Raw genomic sequence first — 22,751 nt, 5'->3', positions numbered from 1 at the left:
ACTGTGGCTGTGGCTCTAAACAGTGACTCTACGGAAAACCCCTCGCCCGGTCGCAGGTCGTCTTACCTTACCGTCACGAAATCCATTGACCGATCACTCCAGATGTAGCGCATACCCTCGTGAATAAAGTACCGAAGCACATCACTCTGTAAAGGGAGACAAGCACGTGAACCACTTTAAAGCATTGTACAAATCACACACAGAGCGTTTTGTGTCTTTCCCAAAATATATGTAAAACTTCCCAATCAATACATGGATGGCGTGGTAAGATAAAAAGCACCAAATGATGGCTTCTACCAACGTGTGGATGGACTAACACTGAGCCTCATATTTTCTAGATGTTCCTCAGGCACAGACGTTTGTTTTAACATAAAGGCTAGTTTACAGATAGTTATGAACGGTGCTGTTAATTTTATCGTCTTTAATTTTTATTTTTCCACCATGGTTTGAATGCTCACCTCCTCCTTGCGATGCAGCCGGATTGTGTCCTTAAAATCGTCCTCCTCAGCCACAGCAATAGCCACGCTGCCATTTTCTACCGCATCCAGACGGTCTCTGGGACCTTGTTCCAGGCTTTGGGATAAAAAACAAACAAAAACATACAAATAGAGAATATTTCTTTGATTGTCATAAAGGTGACTGGTGGTTTGGGGCATCCTACAAACTTTCTCAGGGTACAGTAAGGGTCACAAAACAGAACATGGCAACAATTAATTCTATGTAGAAAGAACCACCTCCGAACCGAGTTTCCTTAAATCTGCGTTTATACATGGTGTTAGAAAAACAGTATATTAGTTGAAATATTTAGTTTGAAATAAAGATCCACTCAGTGTATTCCATTCTGGAATACGGCTAATTAATTAATTTATTGACTAAATACCAAGAATAAATCTAAAATAGCTAAGCCCAAAACCCAACATTGTTATTATCATGAAGGATAACTAAAAATATTATAGATGATTGGTTTTTAATTAACCAACATAATCGCATTCATGTTACCTGCCTTGGAAGGCAGAAAGGGTGTGTTAACGCTGCCAAGCAAAGAACCTGCAGCTCTGAGGTTTGAACAAATGACACAGCCGTGATGCAAACCAACACAGCTAGCTTCCAACTTACAGAGTCATTTCCATGTATTCATGCTGCCTATACGTCTATAATGAGCACCAAGAACAAATAGGGGGCGCTATAGTAATATACATATTAAAGGCAGTATCGCTAGATATTAATAAATCCCTTGGCTGGAAGTTAATTGGAACTTTGAAAATGTCATGGAGTGCGCAGATTGTCATATCTAGGATTACAACTTTGCTGGATGGGTTCTTTGAATGCCAGTACCCCCCATTCCCAAACTAACTGCACTATTTACATTGTTATCTTATGTGGTCGATAATGTATCTGTTTAAATAAAATACTTTATCAATTTTATTTTCAGTTCCATAAATGGTTATCAGCAGGTCGTAAAGTCACCTAAAATGTCCTGGAATAACCCCGTCCCTGTCCACACTCTCTCATCTCATACAAACCGGGTGATGCACGAAGTAAGAATTCAAAATGAATTTCAAACGTAAGACCAAAGCAGCCGAACGAAAACCAAATTTTTCCAGTTGAACTGAAATTTAAAATTCCCTTTGATTTCTCATCTTGGTGAATGACATGGTGTCAATAAATCAATATTAAGCAGAATGGAAAACAAAGCATTCCTGGTTTTTATAAAATGGAGAGTTTGTATAAATTACAGGTTTTTCCCCCCGCGGCTGGGTTGGAATCTTGACATACCCGGGGTCCACGCCGTGCTCCGTCTTCACCTCGGCTATAGAGATTTGTCCAAACACATCCTGGAAAAGGAATGGGCGGAGCATGAGAACGGTCGGCATTCAAAGTGCGTCATGCTAAGCCAATCACAAATTAATACACAAATGCCATCCTAGCCAATCAGCATCTTCTCATAGAGATGCACTGAATTACAAAGTAAAAGCCTTTTTATTGTAACAGATCTACCGCGTCAAAACAACCACAGATAAAAAAATCATATTAAAGTGCCCTTATAGCGCAAAAACTGAGTATATTCATATACATATATACACTTATTTACAATCAAAGATTGGCAATTCCAGATCTCACAGGACCAATATGTACAGATAATAGTGCAATATATTAACTCTGTATTAGAGTATTTTTAAAGGGACACTATAGTCACCTGAACAACTTTAGCTTAATGAAGCAGTTTTGGTGTATAGAACATGCCCCTGCAGCCTCACTGCTCAATCCTCTGCCATTTAGGAGTTAAATCCCTTTGTTTATGAACCCTAGTCACACCTCCCTGCATGTGACTTGCACAGCCTTCCATAAACACTTCCTGCAAAGAGAGCCCTATTTAGGCTTTCTTTATTGCAAGTTCTGTTTAATTAAGATTTTCTTATCCCCTGCTATGTTAATAGCTTGCTATACCCTGCAAGAGCCTCCTGTATGTGATTAAAGTTCAATTTAGAGATTGAGATACAATTATTTAAGGTAAATTACATCTGTTTGAAAGTGAAACCAGTTTTTTTTTCCATGCAGGCTCTGTCAATCATAGCCAGGGGAGGTGTGGCTAGGACTGCATAAACAGAAACAAAGTGATTTAACTCCTAAATGGCAGAGAATTGAACAGTGAAATTGCAGGGGAATGATCTATACACTAAAACTGCTTTATTTAGCTAAAGTAATTTAGGTGACTATAGTGTTCCTTTAAAGGTGTATAGATGTTAAACTCACACTTTTCTGAGCTGCAAAGAGCTCTGCTGTATAGCGCCTGGACGGTACAATCCCCGCCTCAGGATGTATGCAGATCTGCTCAGGAGTGTGTCTAATAGTGCTTAATCAGAAAAATATATACAGGTACATATACATATAATAAAAGAAGAAAAGAGGTATTCTACTTACAATTCTTTGAGCAGTGACTTGCTCTAGTGTATATAGCTTTGGTGGTATAATCCCCACCCAGGATATAGCCGGAACCAGAAATGTGGACCAGGAATAGGACTTATATAAAATATATTACTTTATTCCATATATTAAAAAACACAAGTTATTTTTTAATTGTAAATAAGTGTACGTACATATGAATATACTCCGTTTTGCACTATAAGGGCACATTAAATATTGTTTTATTTGTGTGGTTGTTTTGGGGCGGTAGATCATCCCATTCTCTATTAAAAAAATAAAAATCCTTTTGCTTCATGAGTTGACTTTATCTATTCCTCCCAAGTTGCAGTGTTTCCCTTTAAATTAGGATTTCCCAGTTTGAGGATTTGCCGCAAGTGTAGAACCATTAAATGTGAGTATCTTTTCTACATTACTTTTAAAGGAACAACGCTAGTACCTTAAACACTTTATCTTTTTGCAATGATTTACGTATGTTTTCCGGTTTTCATTTTATAAAACTTGAAACTCATTGGGCAGTTTAAACATAATAATTTATAGACATTATTTACCTTTTGATCGTATGTTTATAAAATAAATGAACTGGAGGAATTTCTGTCTCAGCTGATGTTGTAGCGCGGCTAGTTGGACCTATAGGTGGCTAAGTAAGGTTCTTGCCTAAGTGAGCCAGGGCTCTCTCACCTTAATGATGACCCAGTTTGCCTCAGCCAGCGGGCAGTTTTTGCAGATCATCAGGACATACAGTCGAGGTTTCCAATGGAAGATAACCAGCAGGATTCCCAGAGTCAGCACACACAGCGTGTAACACAGTACCATCCGCCATTTTACTTTCCGGTAACCACTTGTCTCCTGCGGGGTCAGAACATTATGCATTAGAATGAGAATTTGCAAGCTCCATTTGGGTTTCAGGAATCAAAAATAAAAATATAAGAACTCTCCTTTGCTTAGGGCAGCCAAATTAACCAGGTTTCCTTTAACGTAAATAACTGGCACGAGAGGTTAGACAATGCATGAAAAGTGATGCCCTACAGTACAAAGCATTCATATGCTGTAGAAAGAAACTCAATCACTAAGCATTCAAAATAGAAAAGGACTGATTAACAGATTCCCTGCTGCAGCCGCTGAACGTTACAAACTGCAGGGCAGCTCTTTTCATGTGCTGACCCTCAGCATCAAGAAAGGATAATTGTGCAAAACAAACACCCCAATGTGAGCTCTGGCACAGATATGGCAATCTTTCATGAAGTAAGAAACATATTAAGTTATAATCTAAACACAAGATGGCGGTTTACTGCACTTATTACATTTCTGTTCCTGCCATCAGAGGAGAAAATTTGAAAAAAAAAAAACCTGCGCATTGAATTCCGAGGAAGTTCAGCAGGGAAGTAGTTAAAGGGACTCTCTAAGCACCAAAACAACTTCAGCTTAATTAAGCAGTTTTGGTGTATAGATCATGCCCCTTAAGTCTACCTGCTTAATTCTCTGCCATTTAGGAGTTAAATCACTTTTGTTTCCGCCCAAGAAGCCCTAGTCACACCTGAAAGAAATTTTTTAAAATTTTCTATCACATTTTACAGCACAGTGTGTTTACTTTATAAGTTCTTGTCTCTTGCTGTTAATTGTACTTTAAAGGGACACTCCAGGCACCCAGACCACGTCTGCCCATTGGAGTGGTCTGGGTGCCAACTCCCACTACTCCTAACCCTGCAAGTGTAATTATTGCAGTTTTTTATAAACTGCAATAATTACCTTGCAGGGTTAACTCCACCTCTAGTGGCTGTCTACTAGACAGCCACTAGAGGGCACTTCCTGGATTATAGCACAGGTTATCTGTGCTAGAGCGTCGCTGGACTTCCTCACGCTGTGTGAGGACCTCCAGCGTCGCTCAATTCCCCATAGGAAAGCATTGAAAAGCATTTTCAATGCTTTCCTATGGGGAGCTCTAATGCGCATTAGGTCTCCCCGGCCGGTGGGCTGAATCAGTCTCGCCCACTGGCCGATGTAATGCAGAGGAGGAGCGGCAGCGGAGAAAGAAGCAGCGACGTGGGACATGCCGCTGCCTCTGGTGAGTAACTGAAGGGGTTTTCACCCCTTCAGCAACCGGGGATTGGGAGGTGGGAGGGAGAGGGGACCTGCAGTTCCAGGAAAACAGATTGTTTTCCTGGCACTGGAGTTTCCCTTTAATCACACACAGGAGGCTCCTGCAAGGTCTAGCAGAGCAGAAGAAAATAATTTCTAAATTAAACAGAATTTGCAATAGAGGAAGGGTAAACTAGGGCTGCATAAACAAAGTGATTTAACTCCTAAATGGCAGAAAACAGTGTAGTAAGACAGCAAGAGCCTGATTTATGCACCAAAACCGCTTCATTATGGTAAAGTGGTTTGGATGCTTAGAGTGTGCAATTAATATGATCACTTTGAGAATGGCTCACATTCTGGTCAGTAAATTGTTATAAACAGTAACATTAAATATAATTAGGCACGCAGTATTTACCCAGCTCTGCCCCCTCTAACCATGGTCTACGTTAGGTTTCCTACCAGTAGCTGGCAGAGCAAGAACAATTGAAATAGTACACACCTTAAAACCCGCCAAGAACACGTAATTTTAAAATGATTTACTGGTATTATAAGAAGCGGACACAGAATAACACACTCCCGTGCTGTAAGTCATTATCCTAGCAGCCTGGTTGCAGCCCTCACCTGGCCCTGCACTAGTTTTCACACTGGTAACAGACGCAGCATGGAGAGTACGAAGGATCTACATCATGGAACATAGCTTAATGCCAGAGCCCAGGTGTTTCATTGTGACGTCTATCCAGAGCTCTCTACAAACTGAATCAGTCTTCCGTACAAGGGCTGTATAGGATCTTAGATGGACTAAATCAATAAATAAAATACAGGGACGGAGAGATTCCTAGACAGACACTGATAGAACACTCACCATGCAGGGTTTGGGCTTCAAGGCGGGCAGCGAGCCGTAGTTAAAGGTTGTCTGGTCTCCCAGTAGCGTTCTTTTATCTGCAACTACAAACACAATGGATAAATGTCAGGGAACCTCTTAGCAGCGGCTCTAAGTAAGCTAACCGCTGTGTCCACCCAGAGGCAGGTCATACAGACAGCGTACCCACCGGGCACAAACATGTTCAGCCAGACACAGTTTGTAGTCAGTAACCGCTGTGTCCACCCAGAGGCTGGTCATACAGACAGCGTACCCACCGGGCACAAACATGTTCAGCCAGACACAGTTTGTAGTCAGTAACCGCTGTAAGCCAGGCCAGCTACAGAGTGTCCATAGCATTAATATTTATATAGCGCCAACATATTTTGCTGCAATTTACAATTATAGAAATTACATAATAGACACCAAGTAACTGACATACAAAAATTACCAAAGACAAGAGGTGAAGGCTCTGCTCAGACGAGCTTACAATCCATGAATCCACCCAAGGAGCAAGTCAACCAGACATTGTATCCGTACAGTGACTACAACGAAGTACCCTGTGTCAAGACAGATCTAAAGTGTGCATGGGACGTTCCACTAATGCCATAGAGTGTGCGTGGGACGTTACACTAAAGCCATAAAGTGTGCGTGGGACGTTCCACTAATGCCATAGAGTGTGCGTGGGACGTTCCACTAATGCCATAGAGTGTGCGTGGGACGTTCCACTAATGCCATAGAGTGTGCGTGGGACGTTCCACTAATGCCATAGAGTGTGCGTAGGACGTTCCACTAATGCCATAGAGTGTGCGTGGGACGTTCCACTAATGCCATAGAGTGTGCGTGGGACGTTCCACTAATGCCATAGAGTGTGCGTGGGACGTTCCACTAATGCCATAGAGTGTGCGTGGGACGTTCCACTAATGCCATAGAGTGTGCGTGGGACGTTCCACTAATGCCATAGATTGTGCGTGGGACGTTACACTAATGCCATAAAGTGTGCGTGGGACGTTACACTAATGCCATAAAGTGTGCGTGGGACGTTACACTAATGCCATAAAGTGTGCGTGGGACGTTACACTAATGCCATAAAGTGTGCGTGGGACGTTACACTAATGCCATAAAGTGTGCGTGGGACGTTACACTAATGCCATAAAGTGTGCGTGGGACGTTACACTAATGCCATAAAGTGTGCATGGGACGTTACACTAATGCCATAAAGTGTGTATGGGACTTTAGAGCGATTTTACAAAGTGTCCTTCAGACATTATGACAATGCCACAGTGCAAGACAAGAAACCACCTTACACTGAATACAGAGATTTCAGTAATAAATATTCCGATCAGTAACAGGATATCGCCAAAACTTAACAAAACACAATGCATGTTAATAGGCTTAAAGAAACACTGTAGTTAGGGCTACAAACCTGTAGGGCTCCTGCCCCTAGTGGCATTAAAGTTATCTCTCCTGTTTGCCATGAAGATCAATTAAATTAAAGGATTATCTCGAGGCTTTCTCGGCGCTGCTTACCTTCCCACCTCAAATGACATCATGGAAGAGGCTTGGCCTCCTCAGCGATGGTCCAATCATAGTCTCCTTATAGAGGAGCATTGGGGACCTAATGTGCACCCATTCAAGTGTTCCTATAGGAAAGTATTCAATGCGTTCCTACTGGGGATTCCATGTCACGTGACGAGTTTTAGAAGATCCTTTATCAGATGTCAGTATGCGAGCTGCTAGAGGTGGACTTTACCCTGCGATGTAAACAGTCTACAAAACAGCAATGTTCCTCATTGCAGGATGAAACGGACTGCAACCAGACCACTTCAGTGAGATCCAGTGGTCTGGGTGGCCATGATGTACACATTTTTTTTTAGTAATTAGATTTCATTGTGAACACTCAGACCCTGTCCCTAGACACAAATCCATAGGTGTCTACATTTGAGAAATGCCCAGGAATACTTGGCAGCAGAGCTATCAATCAATTTACAGGCGTGAAGATCACGCTTAAAGGACCACTATAGTGCCACTATAGTGCCCTGAGGGTGACCTCACCCTCAGGTTCCCACTCCCGTGACGCTGAAGGGGGAGGAAGGGGTTAATCCCTTACATTTTTCCGGCGCTGGGGACTCTCCTCCCTTTTCTAACGTCCCTGGCTGAATGCGCTGGCGTCTTCTCACTTCTCACTGTGAAAATCACAGTGAGAAGCGCGGAAGAGCCTCTAGCGGCTGTCAATTAAACAGCCACTAGAGGCTGGATTAACCCATAGGTAAAGATAGCCGTTTCTCTAAAACTGCTATGTTTACAGCACAAAGGGTTAAACCTAGCTGGACCTGGCACCCAGACCACTTCATTAAGCTGAAGTGGTCTGGGTGCCTATAGTGGTCCTTTAACAGTAGCCCTTGCCACTATTCCCCACCCCTAACACGCCGCCATATGACAGTCATATAATTTATAAGCCTGCCGCTATATAGTCCGTTAGATCTACCCACCGTTTATAATGCGGCTATGTCACCAGCTTCCACCACCACCACTGGAGCACGGCCCTGGAATAGGTGGTCAGGCAGATAACATTTTTAAAATGCAGAACAGAGTCCGGGGATGATAATATAACCAGGACTATTCTGTAAAATTCCAGACATGACTGAACCTCGTCAGCTCTGCTTTGGGTAAGTGTAGTGGCTTGCTACATATGGTTAAAAATTAGTGACTGATGACTAGTGACCTACGCCTTCCACTAACAAAGAGTCTGCGAGGAAATGGGAGCATTCAGAGAGCAAGGGGGAATGAATAAACATTTTAGTTTCTCTACTTTTGTGGGTTTTTTTATTTATAGTTTTGTCCCATTAACCTCCAGAGTAAGTTTTGTTTTTTTTGCTTCAAAAATACTGCTGTCCAGGACTCCATGTCTTGGGCTTTTAGGAGTTTTAGTTCAATTGTCAGTTTCCACTACAGAGAGATAACAGGGCACTCAGTGGGCCCCAGGCAGGTTGGCAAACTGTTAGAATAGTATCCTACGTGGGTACCAGGGCATTCCTCGCACCAAAACTACTACAGCAGGCTATAACAAGCCTCCCAGCTTGGGCATTGCAGATATTGTGATGCCGGTGGGAGAGGGGTAAAGGGGGCAGGTCAGCCTGACTGGCAATCTTAAAAGGCCAGACTACCAAGGGCAGACCCTGCACTATCGCCAGGGTCCTAACGCCTTGAACATCGCGTGAGCACGACTAATGATGACACGCTCGGATCGCCCAAAAGTGGAACACAATGGAACTCAGGACAAAAAGGACAGGACCAGGAAAGCAGAACTGCCCTTGGAAAATCGTGACTGTTGGGAGACATGCTACAGTGGTAATGGTGCGTGATGTGTTCATTTAAGCAAGGTTGACAGAGTCACAATCTAGACCAGGCAGAGCTCACAGCAGAAGCTTTAAAAAAAAAAAGGAAAGAAAGAAACAAATGTGACAGCCTGAAGTGTCCCTTCCAGATATTTAAAGGACACGTTGCAGTGACATTACCAACATGTAAAAATAATATTTCCCAGCATGCAATTCCTCTGCCCTCTTCCTGATCGCCTGCAATGTGCACTATATGGGTATTTTTTTTAAATATTATGTACATTTTATTGCTTTTCAGTAAAACCTCAAAAAATAAAACGTGGTATAGAGGAAGGGAGGGGGAGAGAGATTTTGTACGTTGGGGAAAATACAATGAGCAAGTAAACCATCCCAATTTTATAATGACCGGTTGCACAATTTACAGTGCAGGATAAAATGACCTCCAAACACGGAAATATCAAGCAGACTCATATATGCTTTATGTGTTCCTTGTTACACCCCCAGGCCGACAACCGGTCATGTTACTTCCTGGTTTGGTTAGCTCAGTGAAGCTAAATTAAAACAGCATCAATTACCCCAAACCTCTGCCTTGCAAAGACTTCTCATTGATCTGCATTGAGAAGTCTGTGATTGGACAGCCACAGAAAGTCTGGGCGGGGTTAGAAGGGGAGGGGTTGCAAAGGCTACAGACAAGAGATCTGCAGCTTTTACAAACTGGCTTTATATATACCCCCAATGAAAAAATATGCATAATTAAATGCATGGATGTTTTCATTGTGGATAGATCTACTAAATAGTAATTTTATTTATAATCTGGACAGGGGAGTGTCCCTTTAAATAATGTTTTGTAACTGGTGCCATAAGAATCCCAGGTCACAGTACACTTGGCAGATTATCCTTATCTCTATGCAGGTTTAATTATGTAATTATGTTATTCTTAAAGGCCCTTGATCCTCTCCACTTGCTCTGATAATAAATTATCCATCTTCAAGTAATTATAAGAGATTTACGAAGAGTTAAAATGTTAGGGGAAGTCTCACTACACAAAAAATAAATACATACAATAATTCAAAGTCAATTTAAAATTTAAGGCTGAAGTAGCCGATATGGAACTTTTCCTGTTCAGCTATTCTGATCTTACATTTGAAATCCACTTTGAGGCCTGAGCATTCTTTTCATTTCCTGACAATTTATTGCTCAGTAAATGTACCCCTGCACACACTGAACACGCGTTCCTGGTTATTAACAAGACGTTACTGATTTCCTGCAGGTCACACCAGCTGTTATAAACTGTGCAATCAAAGGACAACTTCCGTAATCCGGGATAAAGTCCAGAGGAACATAATGACACAAACTGATAGCAATATCCCATCCAACACTGCTTAAAGGGAACTCACAGTAACCAATACCCCATCCAAAAACACTGCTTAAAGGGAACTCACAGTAACCAATACCCCATCCAAAAACACTGCTTAAAGGGAACTCACAGTAACCAATACCCCATCCAAAAACACTGCTTAAAGGGAACTCACAGTAACCAATATCCCATCCAAAAACACTGCTTAAAGGGAACTCACAGTAACCAATACCCCATCCAAAAACACTGCTTAAAGGGAACTCACAGTAACCCATACCCCATCCAAAAACACTGCTTAAAGGGAACTCACAGTAACCCATACCCCATCCAAAAACACTGCTTAAAGGGAACTCACAGTAACCAATATCCCATCCAAAAACACTGCTTAAAGGGAACTCACAGTAACCAATACCCCATCCAAAAACACTGCTTAAAGGGAACTCACAGTAACCAATACCCCATCCAAAAACACTGCTTAAAAGGAACTCACAGTAACAAATACTCCATCCAAAAACACTGCTTAAAGGGAACTCACAGTAACCAATACCCCATCCAAAAACACTGCTTAAAGTGAACTCACAGAAACCAATACTCCATCCAAAAACACTGCTTAAAGGGAACTCACAGTAACCAATACCCCATCCAAAACACTGCTTAAAGGGAACTCACAGTAACCAATACCCCATCCAAAAACACTGCTTAAAGGGAACTCACAGTAACCAATACCCCATCCAAAAACACTGCTTAAAGGGAACTCACAGTAACCAATATCCCATCCAAAAACACTGCTTAAAGGGAACTCACAGTAACCAATACCCCATCCAAAAACACTGCTTAAAGGGAACTCACAGTAACCCATACCCCATCCAAAAACACTGCTTAAAAGGGAACTCACAGTAACCCATACCCCATCCAAAAACACTGCTTAAAGGGAACTCACAGTAACCAATATCCCATCCAAAAACACTGCTTAAAGGGAACTCACAGTAACCAATACCCCATCCAAAAACACTGCTTAAAGGGAACTCACAGTAACCAATACCCCATCCAAAAACACTGCTTAAAAGGAACTCACAGTAACAAATACTCCATCCAAAAACACTGCTTAAAGGGAACTCACAGTAACCAATACCCCATCCAAAAACACTGCTTAAAGTGAACTCACAGAAACCAATACTCCATCCAAAAACACTGCTTAAAGGGAACTCACAGTAACCAATACTCCATCCAAAAACACTGCTTAAAGGGAACTCACAGTAACCAATACCCCATCCAAAAACACTGCTTAAAGGGAACTCACAGTAACCAATACTCCATCCAAAAACACTGCTTAAAGGGAACTCACAGTAACCAATACTCCATCCAAAAACACTGCTTAAAGGGAACTCACAGTAACCAATACCCCATCCAAAAACACTGCTTAAAGGGAACTCACAGTAACCCATACCCCATCCAAAAACACTGCTTAAAGGGAACTCACAGTAACCCATACCCCATCCAAAAACACTGCTTAAAGGGAACTCACAGTAACCAATACCCCATCCAAAAACACTGCTTAAAAGGAACTCACAGTAACAAATACTCCATCCAAAAACACTGCTTAAAGGGAACTCACAGTAACCAATACCCCATCCAAAAACACTGCTTAAAGTGAACTCACAGAAACCAATACTCCATCCAAAAACACTGCTTAAAGGGAACTCACAGTAACCAATACTCCATCTAAAAACACTGCGTAAAGGGAACTCACAGTAACCAATACCCCATCCAAAAACACTGCTTAAAGGGAACTCACAGTAACCAATATACTCCATCCAAAAACACTGCTTAAAGGGAACTCACAGTAACCAATACCCCATCCAAAAACACTGCTTAAAGGGAACTCACAGTAACCAATACTCCATCCAAAAACACTGCTTAAAGGGAACTCACAGTAACCAATACCCCATCCAAAAACACTGCTTAAAGGGAACTCACAGTAACCAATATCCCATCCAAAAACACTGCTTAAAAGGAACTCACAGTAACCAATACCCCATCCAAAAACACTGCTTAAAGGGAACTCACAGTAACCAATACCCCATCCAAAAACACTGCTTAAAGGGAACTCACAGTAACCAATACCCCATCCAAAAACACTGCTTAAAGGGAACTCACAGTAACCCATACCCCATCCAAAAACACTGCTTAAAGGGAACTCACAGTAACCCATACCCCATCCAAAAACACTGCTTAAAGGGAACTCACAGTAACCAATACCCCATCCAAAAACACTGCTTAAAGGGAACTCACAGTAACCAATACTCCATCCAAAAACACTGCTTAAAGGGAACTCACAGTAACCAATACCCCATCCAAAAACACTGCTTAAAGGGAACTCACAGTAACCAATACCCCATCCAAAACCACTGCTTAAAGGGAACTAACAGTAACCAATACTCCATCCGAAAACACTGCTTAAAGGGAACTCACAGTAACAAATACTCCATCCAAAAACACTGCTTAAAATGAACTCACAGTAACCAATACCCCATCCAAAACCACTGCTTAAAAGGAACTCACAGTAACAAATACTCCATCCAAAAACACTGCTTAAAGGGAACTCACAGTAATCAATACTCCATCTAAAAACACTGTGTGGTGGATCCCGCCTCGCCACTGGGAGAGGCCTGGCTGCCCGCCTCCTACCTGCTGACTATGGTCCCTGGTAAATTTGTACCTTTGAATGCAATATTCGGGCATGTGGTATTTTATATTGCTGCTACTTGCCCTTTAAGGGACATCCGTGGACATATTAGGACTTTTAGGAACAATGCCCCTTTAAGACTGTGTAGCAGATTGCATTCAGGCTGTCTTGTTCGGTAAACTGTGTTATGTGTATGCAGCATTCGTATGATTGCTCGGTAGAATCACTCCATTCATTATATTGAGTGAAACTACCGAACAACCAGACCACCCAGGATTAAAGTGTGCCTCCAATTACCGTTCACAACAATGTTGCAAACGGGTAATTGGCAATGTGTGGTTTTGTCCTCTGGGTGGCCGCCATTCGGGAAACGAACACGTGGCGGCGGCCATCTTAAACTCCCGAACAGCTATGTTTTGCCGTCGAGTGTCTGGAACTAAAATCGGACACTCGACTAGGCAAACACCGCTGAGACCTCCAGACTTCCATGAATTTGTGTAGAAACTTCCGAATGGCCCGCCGTTCGGTAGAAAGAACCCCACGAACAAGGGGATTCATTCAAATCCTCCCCAGGCTCTATAACCCAGGCAGTGGTGTATCCTGGTTTTGTGCTGCCCTAAGCAGGACAAAACTCAGGCGCCCCCCCCCCCTCCACGTGCCACCCCCACCCAACCATTCCCCCCGCCCCGCATTCTAAATACACACACACACATTCACTGACAGATACGCACACACTCACTAGCAGACACACACACTCACAGGCAAACACACACTAACAGACACACACACTAACAGACACACACACTAACAGACACACACACTCACAGAAACACACACTCACAGAAACACACCAACAGACACACACACTCACAGAAACACACACTCACAGAAACACACCAACAGAAACACACCAACAGAAACACACCAACAGACACACACACTAACAGACACACACACTAACAGACACACACACTAACAGACACACACACTAACAGACACACACACTAACAGACACACACACTAACAGACACACACACTAACAGACACACACACTAACAGACACACACACTAACAGACACACACACTAACAGACACACACTAACAGACACACACTAACAGACACACACTAACAGACACACACTAACAGACACACACTAACAGACACACACACTAACACCCACATTAACACGTTTTTTAAAATGTATTTAAACACCCCCCCAGCCTCCTTACCTTTGGGAATGCTGGGGGGGGGGTCTCTTCGTCCCTGGTGGTCCAGTTGCTGCTGGGCGAGCGGCACTGGCTGGCGGCTGGCGAGGGAGCACTTCCTCTGAGCTGTCTGCTCAGCTCCCTCGCGCGCCTCAGAGTGAGGCTGGGAGCCGGAATATGACGTCATCTTCCGGCTCCCAGCCTCACTCTGCGGCGCGCGAGGGAGCTGAGCAGACAGCTCAGAGGAAGTGCTCCCTCGCCAGCCGCCCGCCCAGCCTAGCAGCCCGCCGGCATGTCTGTTAGCCGCAAGGCTAAGAAGACATTTGCCTTGGGCATTTGGGGGCAGCTTTTTTTGCCGCCCCCTGGAAAATGCCGCCCAAGGCAAATGCCTTGTTTGCCTCGCGGCTAATACGCCCCTGAACCCCGGCAATTCGTATGTTTTCATTCACTTTTCTGTGACCGACCGCAGGGCCAAAGTATTTGGAACTATTTTCGGATACTTTGCCTGTGCGGTCGGTCAAAACTTTAAACAGCCATAACTCCCGAACCCCTGGTCCGATCTGGGTGATTTTTGAGTATGTTGCACACCCAGATCAGGGCTATTTTTAAAGGTGTACCTACCATATTTGGGGTACATCTAAAACTTGGGGGAAATTGTGGACTGTTTAATTATGTTAACAGATAAGTTAGTGGGAGGAGATGGGTGGGAGGTAACTGGTACATTATTGGCTGTTGTACTAATTGTTGTGGATCCCTCCCTTGCATGGAAGAATGTCTTAAAAGGAGGTTGTGTGAATAAATTTGCAGTTTCCTCTTAACCCTCAAAATTAAGTGTCGTCTCATTATTGGGGGAGGATTTATTGTATGCTGTTCCAGTTTGACTGCTAGAAGTGTAAACCTATTCGCATGGTTTGTCCTATTCGGATGTATACAGCATTCATATGCTTGAGAGAATGTATATGTTTCTCCGGTTCGGTGGTTGTGGTGTCTGCTGCAGCGCTAGGAGCATCCTTCAATGGAGGTACCCAGTTGGGGTGCCCGTCGATCTGTTACACACTGCTTAAAGGGAACTCACAGTAACCCATACCCCATCCAAAAACACTGCTTAAAGGGAACGCACAGTAACCAATACCCCATCCAAAAACACTGCTTAAAGGGAACTCACAGTAACCAATACCCCATCCAAAAAAAACACTGCTTAAAGGGAACTCACAGTAACCAATACCCCATCCAAAAACACTGCTTAAAGGGAACGCACAGTAACCAATACCCCATCCAAAAACACTGCTTAAAGGGAACTCACAGTAACCAATACCCCATCCAAAAAAAACACTGCTTAAAGGGAACTCACAGTAACCAATACCCCATCCAAAAACACTGCTTAAAGGGAACGCACTGTAACCAATACCCCATCCAAAACCACTGCTTAAAGGGAACTCAAAGTTACCAATACCCCATCCAAAAACACTGCTTAAAGGGAACTCAAAGTTACCAATACCCCATCCAAAAACACTGCTTAAAGGGAACGCACAGTAACCAATACCCCATCCAAAAACGCATGCGGGAGTATGGCACCATGAAAGGAATGCAGGGGGCGCATGCACGATTATAGCCCTATTGAAGGAATGCAGGGGGCGCATGCACGATTATGGCACTATTGAAGGAATGTGGGGGGCAGCCTGCACATACACAGAGCAGCATGTAATGGTGCCCTCGCCCGCAACCCAAAGGCAGAGGTAAGAATGCTTTAGATCTACCTCCACCGCAATCGTTAACCCAGTAAGCACTCCAATAGTCATAGTGTGCACCCAGGCCTGGAATGAGGAACTCTCTCTGAGCTGTGATATTTCCTCTTTATTAGAAGGGTGTTATCGTCAGAAGATAAGCCTTCGATACACAGTAACACCATATAGCTGGAGTTCAGCTCTGGCTGCACAGTACGGTTTGGGTCATGGAGGATAGGGAAGGAATCGGTGTCAGTAAATCATTTAGGGAAGTCTTCTAAACAATACATGTTGCAGGGCTGGAAATGAAACAAACAAAGGACCTTAGGTCACAAAAGAAATTGGGTTAATAATGGGATTCATTAAACTGTTCATCGTAGAGAACTGACAAACAAATGGCAAATTATAGGTTTAAAAAGGGGAGGTAGAAAATAATAAACGCATCAGCTACAGACCCCAAAATACTGTTAGAAAATCATAAAGAAACCACCACCGTGATGCCAGAAAGCACAATAGAAAAGATTCATTTGCAAACTCTCAGTTTGGGGACGGAACGCGATGACAACATTTAACAAGGAGTAGCAAATGTTGGAAGAGTATCATGGGTGAGATGGAGATATAACGACCCTGAGATAGACCGTGCTGCAGACCTGGAGACGGAGAATTCGCCTCCCCTTTCTAAAAAGAGTTCAGAAACTTAGAGACGGGGGACAGAGACACAAATATGACCCCTAATGATATTCCAGTTATGTATCGGCACTATATGTCATGTACTAAACCTCACAGCATGTCATCGTCCTGGAGCTGCAAGTTGTAAAGGTGACTATTGTATTTGTCTGTAATGTCTATCTCCCTGATCTCTGAAATAAAGAATTAAAAAATGATTTATTTCCCGTGAATGGCAGCTGAACAATATACCGTACATTCCCCAGTTTGATGGAATGATTGGCTCCAAATCTCTTGCCGGGGACCCAGAACAGAGGAGCAAACAATCTGACCCTGAGCATTTTCTGGAATAGCATAGAATTTATTTTAAGTATCATGAAGAGTACACACTATATGCTAGAGATTGACAAGATAAAACCCGTCTTTTTCTTGCAAATCAGTGAAGCAGATGATTATTTCGAAGTGCAGCATTTTAAAAGCTTGTTCACCGAGGCCCCCCACCAGTGCCCATGTCGCAGATTCAGAGTTTATTAATCAGATGGATGTTCACAAGGTACTTTAGAAAAAATGGCTTATCTGATAAACTGGAGATTGCTAGAAGGGAATTGCAAATTTTAGTGCAAACGTTTTTTTTTTTTATAAATAACATAAAATGAAGCTGATTTTTTTCCCCTTCAATCTGCATTTATATAATACTAACATATTCCAACGCGCTTTACAATTCTAGAAAGGGGAAAAGATTCATCCACAACATTAAAACCACTGACAGATGAAGTGAATAGCATTGAGTATATCGTTACAATGGCGTCTGTTAATTAGGCAACAAGTGAACAGTCAGTTCTTGAATTTCAAGTGTTAGAAGCAGGAAAAATGGGTAGGAGAAAAGATCGGAGTGACTTTGACAATGGTCAAATAGTGGTCGTTCGACGACTGGGTCAGAGCATCTCCAAAACGACAAGTCTTGTGGGATGTTTCCAGTATGCAGTGGTTAGTACCTACCAAAAGTGGTGCAAGGAAGGACAACCAGTGAACCAGCATCACGGTAATGGGTGCCCAAGGCTCACTGATGCATGTGGGGAGCGAAGGCTAGCTGTCTGGTACGACCACACAGAAGAGATACTGTAGCTCAAATTGCTTACTGCTGGCCATGATAGAAAGGTGTCAGAACAGACAGTGCATCACAATTTGCAGAGTATGGGCTCGCGATGACCCCTGGCAAAGAGTGTCAAGACTGAGCCATAGAACAAAGTTGACTGGTCTGATGAATCACGTTTTCTTTTCGATCAGGTGGATGGCTGAGTGTGTGTGCGCTCGTTTACCTGGTAAAGAGATGGCAGCAGGATGCACTATGAGAATAACGCAGTGTTATTCTCTGGGCAATGTTCTGCTTGGAAACCTTGAGTCCTTGCATTCATGTGAATGTTACTTTGACCCGTCCAACCTGCCTACAGATGTTGGAGGCCACCAACCCCTTCTTGGCAGTGATGGTCCCTGAGGCCAGAGGTCTCTTTCAGCAGGATAATGCACAGTGCCAGACCTTGAAATCCAAATTACCCAGATCTCAATCTGATTGAGCATCTATAGGATGTGCTGGAACAACAAATCAGATCCATGGAGGCCCCACCTTGTAGCTTGCAGGACTTGGAGGATCTGCTGCTAATGTCTACGTGCCAGATATCACAGGACACCTCAATGCTTTATAGATGTTTTGGCAGCACGAGGGGACCTACACGATATTAGGCAGGTGTTTTAATGTGGTCATTGGGTGTCATTCCCAGAGGTGGTCCAACTGGGATTCGAATCTGGGTTTCGCAGTTTTAAGGCAGTGATTATAACCAGTCGATATTGCAGTTAAACATTTTAAATTCATTTGTCAATTCTATAAAATTCATGGATAAGGGAATAAACCCCAATGGAAGAATCCCCAAAAAAGTTTATAACATTTTCCAATTGAAATTATTTTACTTTTCTTCCGTATCACTAATTTTTGTTAAGCGACATACCTGGACATATATATAAAAAAAAATAAAAAAATCCCGATTTAACAAGGAGTCGGTAAAATCCCATTAGAGCTTGACAATCTGTAATATCTCGGTTTGTGTTTTCCTAGCACATTATACATCATATGGGTTAAACACAAACAGTGAGGTCCTATTTACCAAAGGTCTAAGGAATTATTAACACACGTTCTGCTTCTATGGGTTCTGTAATACATGCTGTGTATGTTTAACAACCCAGGAGTTAATAAATTGCACAAAGAAACACCCTTTATTCATCAACAGGAGAGGATGTTTATTTGGCCGCTGTCGTACAATTATTACGATATGGGAACATGGACTTTCACTGAGAACCTGGGAAAACAGGTGGTTCCATTCAAACTCTATGATTGACAAAAGGGCCGGATTACCGCACTACCCCATCATGATTACGTCACACTAACCATTTCAGAATGCAAAGCACCCGGCGTAGCGGACAGCTGGGGTTCTAAATTACAAGGTATCACATAGTTGGCAGTTCTAATGGTAGCCATCTAGAGTTTAGAAATTCCGTACTAAAAAGCAGATTCTAAACTAAAAAAGTCTCCATCGTACAACATTATTTAATGGTATCCTGCCCCAGACTTATAATAAACACAATATGAACAGTATGCTACCCAAACATGAAACAAATATCTGATTATCTGAAATAATGTGGTAGTGATTAGTAGCATTTGTTTTTTCCAAATACCATGGTTATAAAATGTTGATTGATACAACGCTACAGTGGCATAGCCTGGCACACTATGCAAATCTTTGGTATCCTTATGATGTTGCAAACATGCACTGCATTGTGGGGCATCCTGCGAAGATGATGGCACAATTATCTTCCGCTGCACACCTCACACCAGTCAACACTTCAATAGCTAGCACTTTAGTCATTGCATAAAATAAAAATACAACGTAGTTAACATTCCCACAACACGCAGCCTTCACCATCTGGACATTTGGAGGTAATTTGGCTGTATATATGGCTCAAAATTTCCACTCGCCTACTAGTCATTGCAGAGTAAAAATGTAGTACTGGAAAGTGTTCCATGGACCCTCCAGGTGTGCCGTGGCTAGTAACTTGTAAACCTGGCTAGTTTTTCTAGTTTGGGAATCTCGCAGTGGAAATAATGGAAATGGTGGGCCAATCATGGCATTGGGAATCCCGTGGCCCACCGTCAACATGGTTAACAGAAAAGGAAGTGGCGTTCGGCAGTACAGGTGTCCGAGAAGTCAATGCACTCAGCTTTGATGGCCCAAAGTTAATGATGATGAAATTAGCATTTTGTCAAGAAAACCAGAGATTCAAATGACTCAAAATGTCATATTTTGGAGTATTTTCTTTTTCATGGATTGCGGTGACTTGGAAATTGCTATTTTCACTGTGTGCATAGCGTGCCTCGTAAGGGGGTCAAAGATCTAACAAACATTCCTGGGCATCTGTGTCCGTCAAACTGTACCCACTGAGTAACAAGGCCGGCCTATAGGGTAAATTCACCAGTAACAGCTTTTAAGATATTAACCCTGGGATAGGTCAAAACATCCGCCATAAGCCAAAGTACATAGGCTAGGGGAGACCTATAACCCTATCCCCTAGTTAGGAAGGGGTCACCTGGTAGTACTAGCATAACAGGGGGTAACCCTAATTACTAGAAATTAAAATAAAATAAAAATATCCCAGACGTACCCTCTAATGGAGATGGGTGTACGGGAATTAGTACAACCTAAAATAGATTAGTAGCAAAAAATAAAAACCCAGGACATACTTAAACGAGAGAAATCTCAATGTGTCTTTCCTGGTAAAATATTTTATAAATAAATAAATAAATAGAATCTAAAAGCATAGTGCTACTATATCTAATAGAGGGTCTTAAATAGGAAACAAATGTCTGCACACCGGGTAATGGCGTATCAGCCCTACGAGACAGATAAGGGGTACATGAAGCGTTCAACTTAAGAGGGATACCCTGCTATCAAGCAGAACTTAATAAGTGGTGATTGGGGAACACAGAGGGATAATCTGTATCTCATTCAAAAAGGAGTTTTTATTTTTTGGTTTTTGATGCTACTAATCTATTTTAGGTTGTACTAATTCCCATACACCCATCTCCATTGGAGTGGATGTCTGGAATAGTTATTCTTTTTTTCTAAATTCACCAGTTAAAAGGACACTAGTCACCTGAACAACTTTAGCTTAATGAAGCAGTTTTGGTGTTTAGAACATGCCCCTGCAGCCTCACTGCTCAATCCTCTGCCATTTAGGAGTTAAATCCCTTTGATTATGAACCCTAGTCACACCTCCCTGCATGTGATTTGCACAGTCTTCCATAAACACTTCCTGTAAATAGTCATCTGATGTTTACCCTTCCTCTATTGCAAATTCTGTTTAATTTAGAAATTCTTTTCTTCTGCTCTGCTAGACCTTGCAGGAGCCTCCTGTGTGTGATTAAAGGGAAACTCCAGTGCCAGGAAAACAATCTGTTTTCCTGGAACTGCAGGTCCCCTCTCCCTCCCACCTCCCAATCCCCGGTTGCTGAAGGGGTGAAAACCCCTTCAGTCACTTACCAGAGGCAGCGGCATGTCCCACGTCGCTGCTTCTTTCTCCGCTGCCGCTCCTCCTCTGCATTACGTCTGCCAGTTGGCGAGACTGATTCCGCCCACCGGCCGGGGAGACCTAATGCGCATTAGAGCTGTAAAGAGAGCCCTATTTAGGCTTTCTTTATTGCAAGTTATTATTATTATTATTATTATTGCAATTTATATAGCGCCAACAGATTCCGTAGCGCTTTACAATATTATGAGAGGGGATTTAACTATAAATAGGACAATTACAAATAAACTTACAGGAACAATAGGTTGAAGAGGACCCTGCTCGATCGAGCTTACATTCTATAGGAGGTGGGGTGTAAACACATTAGGACAGGAGTTTGCAATCAAATAAGGTGGACTGCCCTTTAGGAGAGGGCAAGAGACAGAAATGTGAGGTAGGGGTTAGTCTTGGAGGCCATAAGCTTTCCTAAAGAGATGGGTTTTAAGGCACTTCTTAAAAGATGCAAAACTAGGGGAGAGTCTGATGGCGGTAGGCAGGCTACTCCATAGGAAGGGAGCCGCCCGCGAGAAGTCCTGCAAGCGCGAGTTGGCAGTACGGGTGCGGACAACGGACAGGAGGTGGTCACGGGCAGAGCAGAGAGACCGAGAAGGGACATACCTATGGATCTGTGAGGAGATATAAGAGGGGCTAGAGTTGTTCAGTGCTTTATAGGTGTGAGTTAGTACCTTGAATTGAGCCAATGTAAGGACTGGCAGAGGGGTGAGGTGTGAGAGAAACGACTAGAGAGGAAAATCAATCTAGCAGCAGTGTTCATTATGGACTGTAGGGGTGCAGTACGGCTATTGGGAAGACCAATCAGGAGAGGGTTACAATAATCCATGCGGGAAATTACTAGAGCATGGACAAGCTCCTTGGTAGTATCTGGTGCAAGAAAGGGGCGGATGCGGGCTATGTTTTTAAGATGGAATCTACAGGATTTGGCAACATGCTGGATGTGAGGCTCAAAGGTGAGACCAGAGTCAAGTATGACGCCAAGACAGCGCGCTTGCAAGGATGGACTGATGTTGGTACCACAAACTTGAAGTTCTGTTTAATTAAGATGTTCTTATCCCCTGCTATGTTAATAGCTTGCTAGACCCTGCAAGAGCCTCCAGTATGTGATTAAAGTTCAATTTAGTGATTGAGATACAATTATTTAAGGTAAATTACATCTGTTTGAAAGTGAAACCAGTTTTTTTTTTTCATGCAGGCTCTGTCAATCATAGCCAGGGCAGGTGTGGCTAGGGCTGCATAAACAGAAACAAAGTGATTTAACTCCTAAATGACAGTGAATTGAGCA

The 22,751-nt window shown here is 42.8% G+C and overlaps 1 protein-coding gene across 2 annotated transcripts in view; it reads right to left on the bottom strand.

The window, feature by feature from the left end:
- The window catches only part of ATP13A2 (ATPase cation transporting 13A2), a 92,607-nt gene that overhangs the window by 29,604 nt on the left and 40,252 nt on the right, over positions 1-22,751 (bottom strand). For both annotated transcript variants that reach the window (XM_063436422.1, XM_063436423.1), the window contains exons 2-6: positions 5,864-5,946; positions 3,604-3,771; positions 1,777-1,835; positions 459-573; positions 67-146 (exon numbers count right to left, since the gene is read on the bottom strand). In XM_063436422.1, the coding sequence (XP_063292492.1) occupies positions 67-146; positions 459-573; positions 1,777-1,835; positions 3,604-3,771; positions 5,864-5,946 (505 nt within the window). The remainder of the gene's footprint in view (positions 1-66; positions 147-458; positions 574-1,776; positions 1,836-3,603; positions 3,772-5,863; positions 5,947-22,751) is intronic.

This window comes from Pelobates fuscus, chromosome 11, assembly GCF_036172605.1.
Source record: "Pelobates fuscus isolate aPelFus1 chromosome 11, aPelFus1.pri, whole genome shotgun sequence".
NCBI lineage: Eukaryota > Metazoa > Chordata > Amphibia > Anura > Pelobatidae > Pelobates > Pelobates fuscus.
Note: the sequence above shows the minus strand (reverse complement) of the source record. Positions and strands in the feature narration are given on the sequence as shown.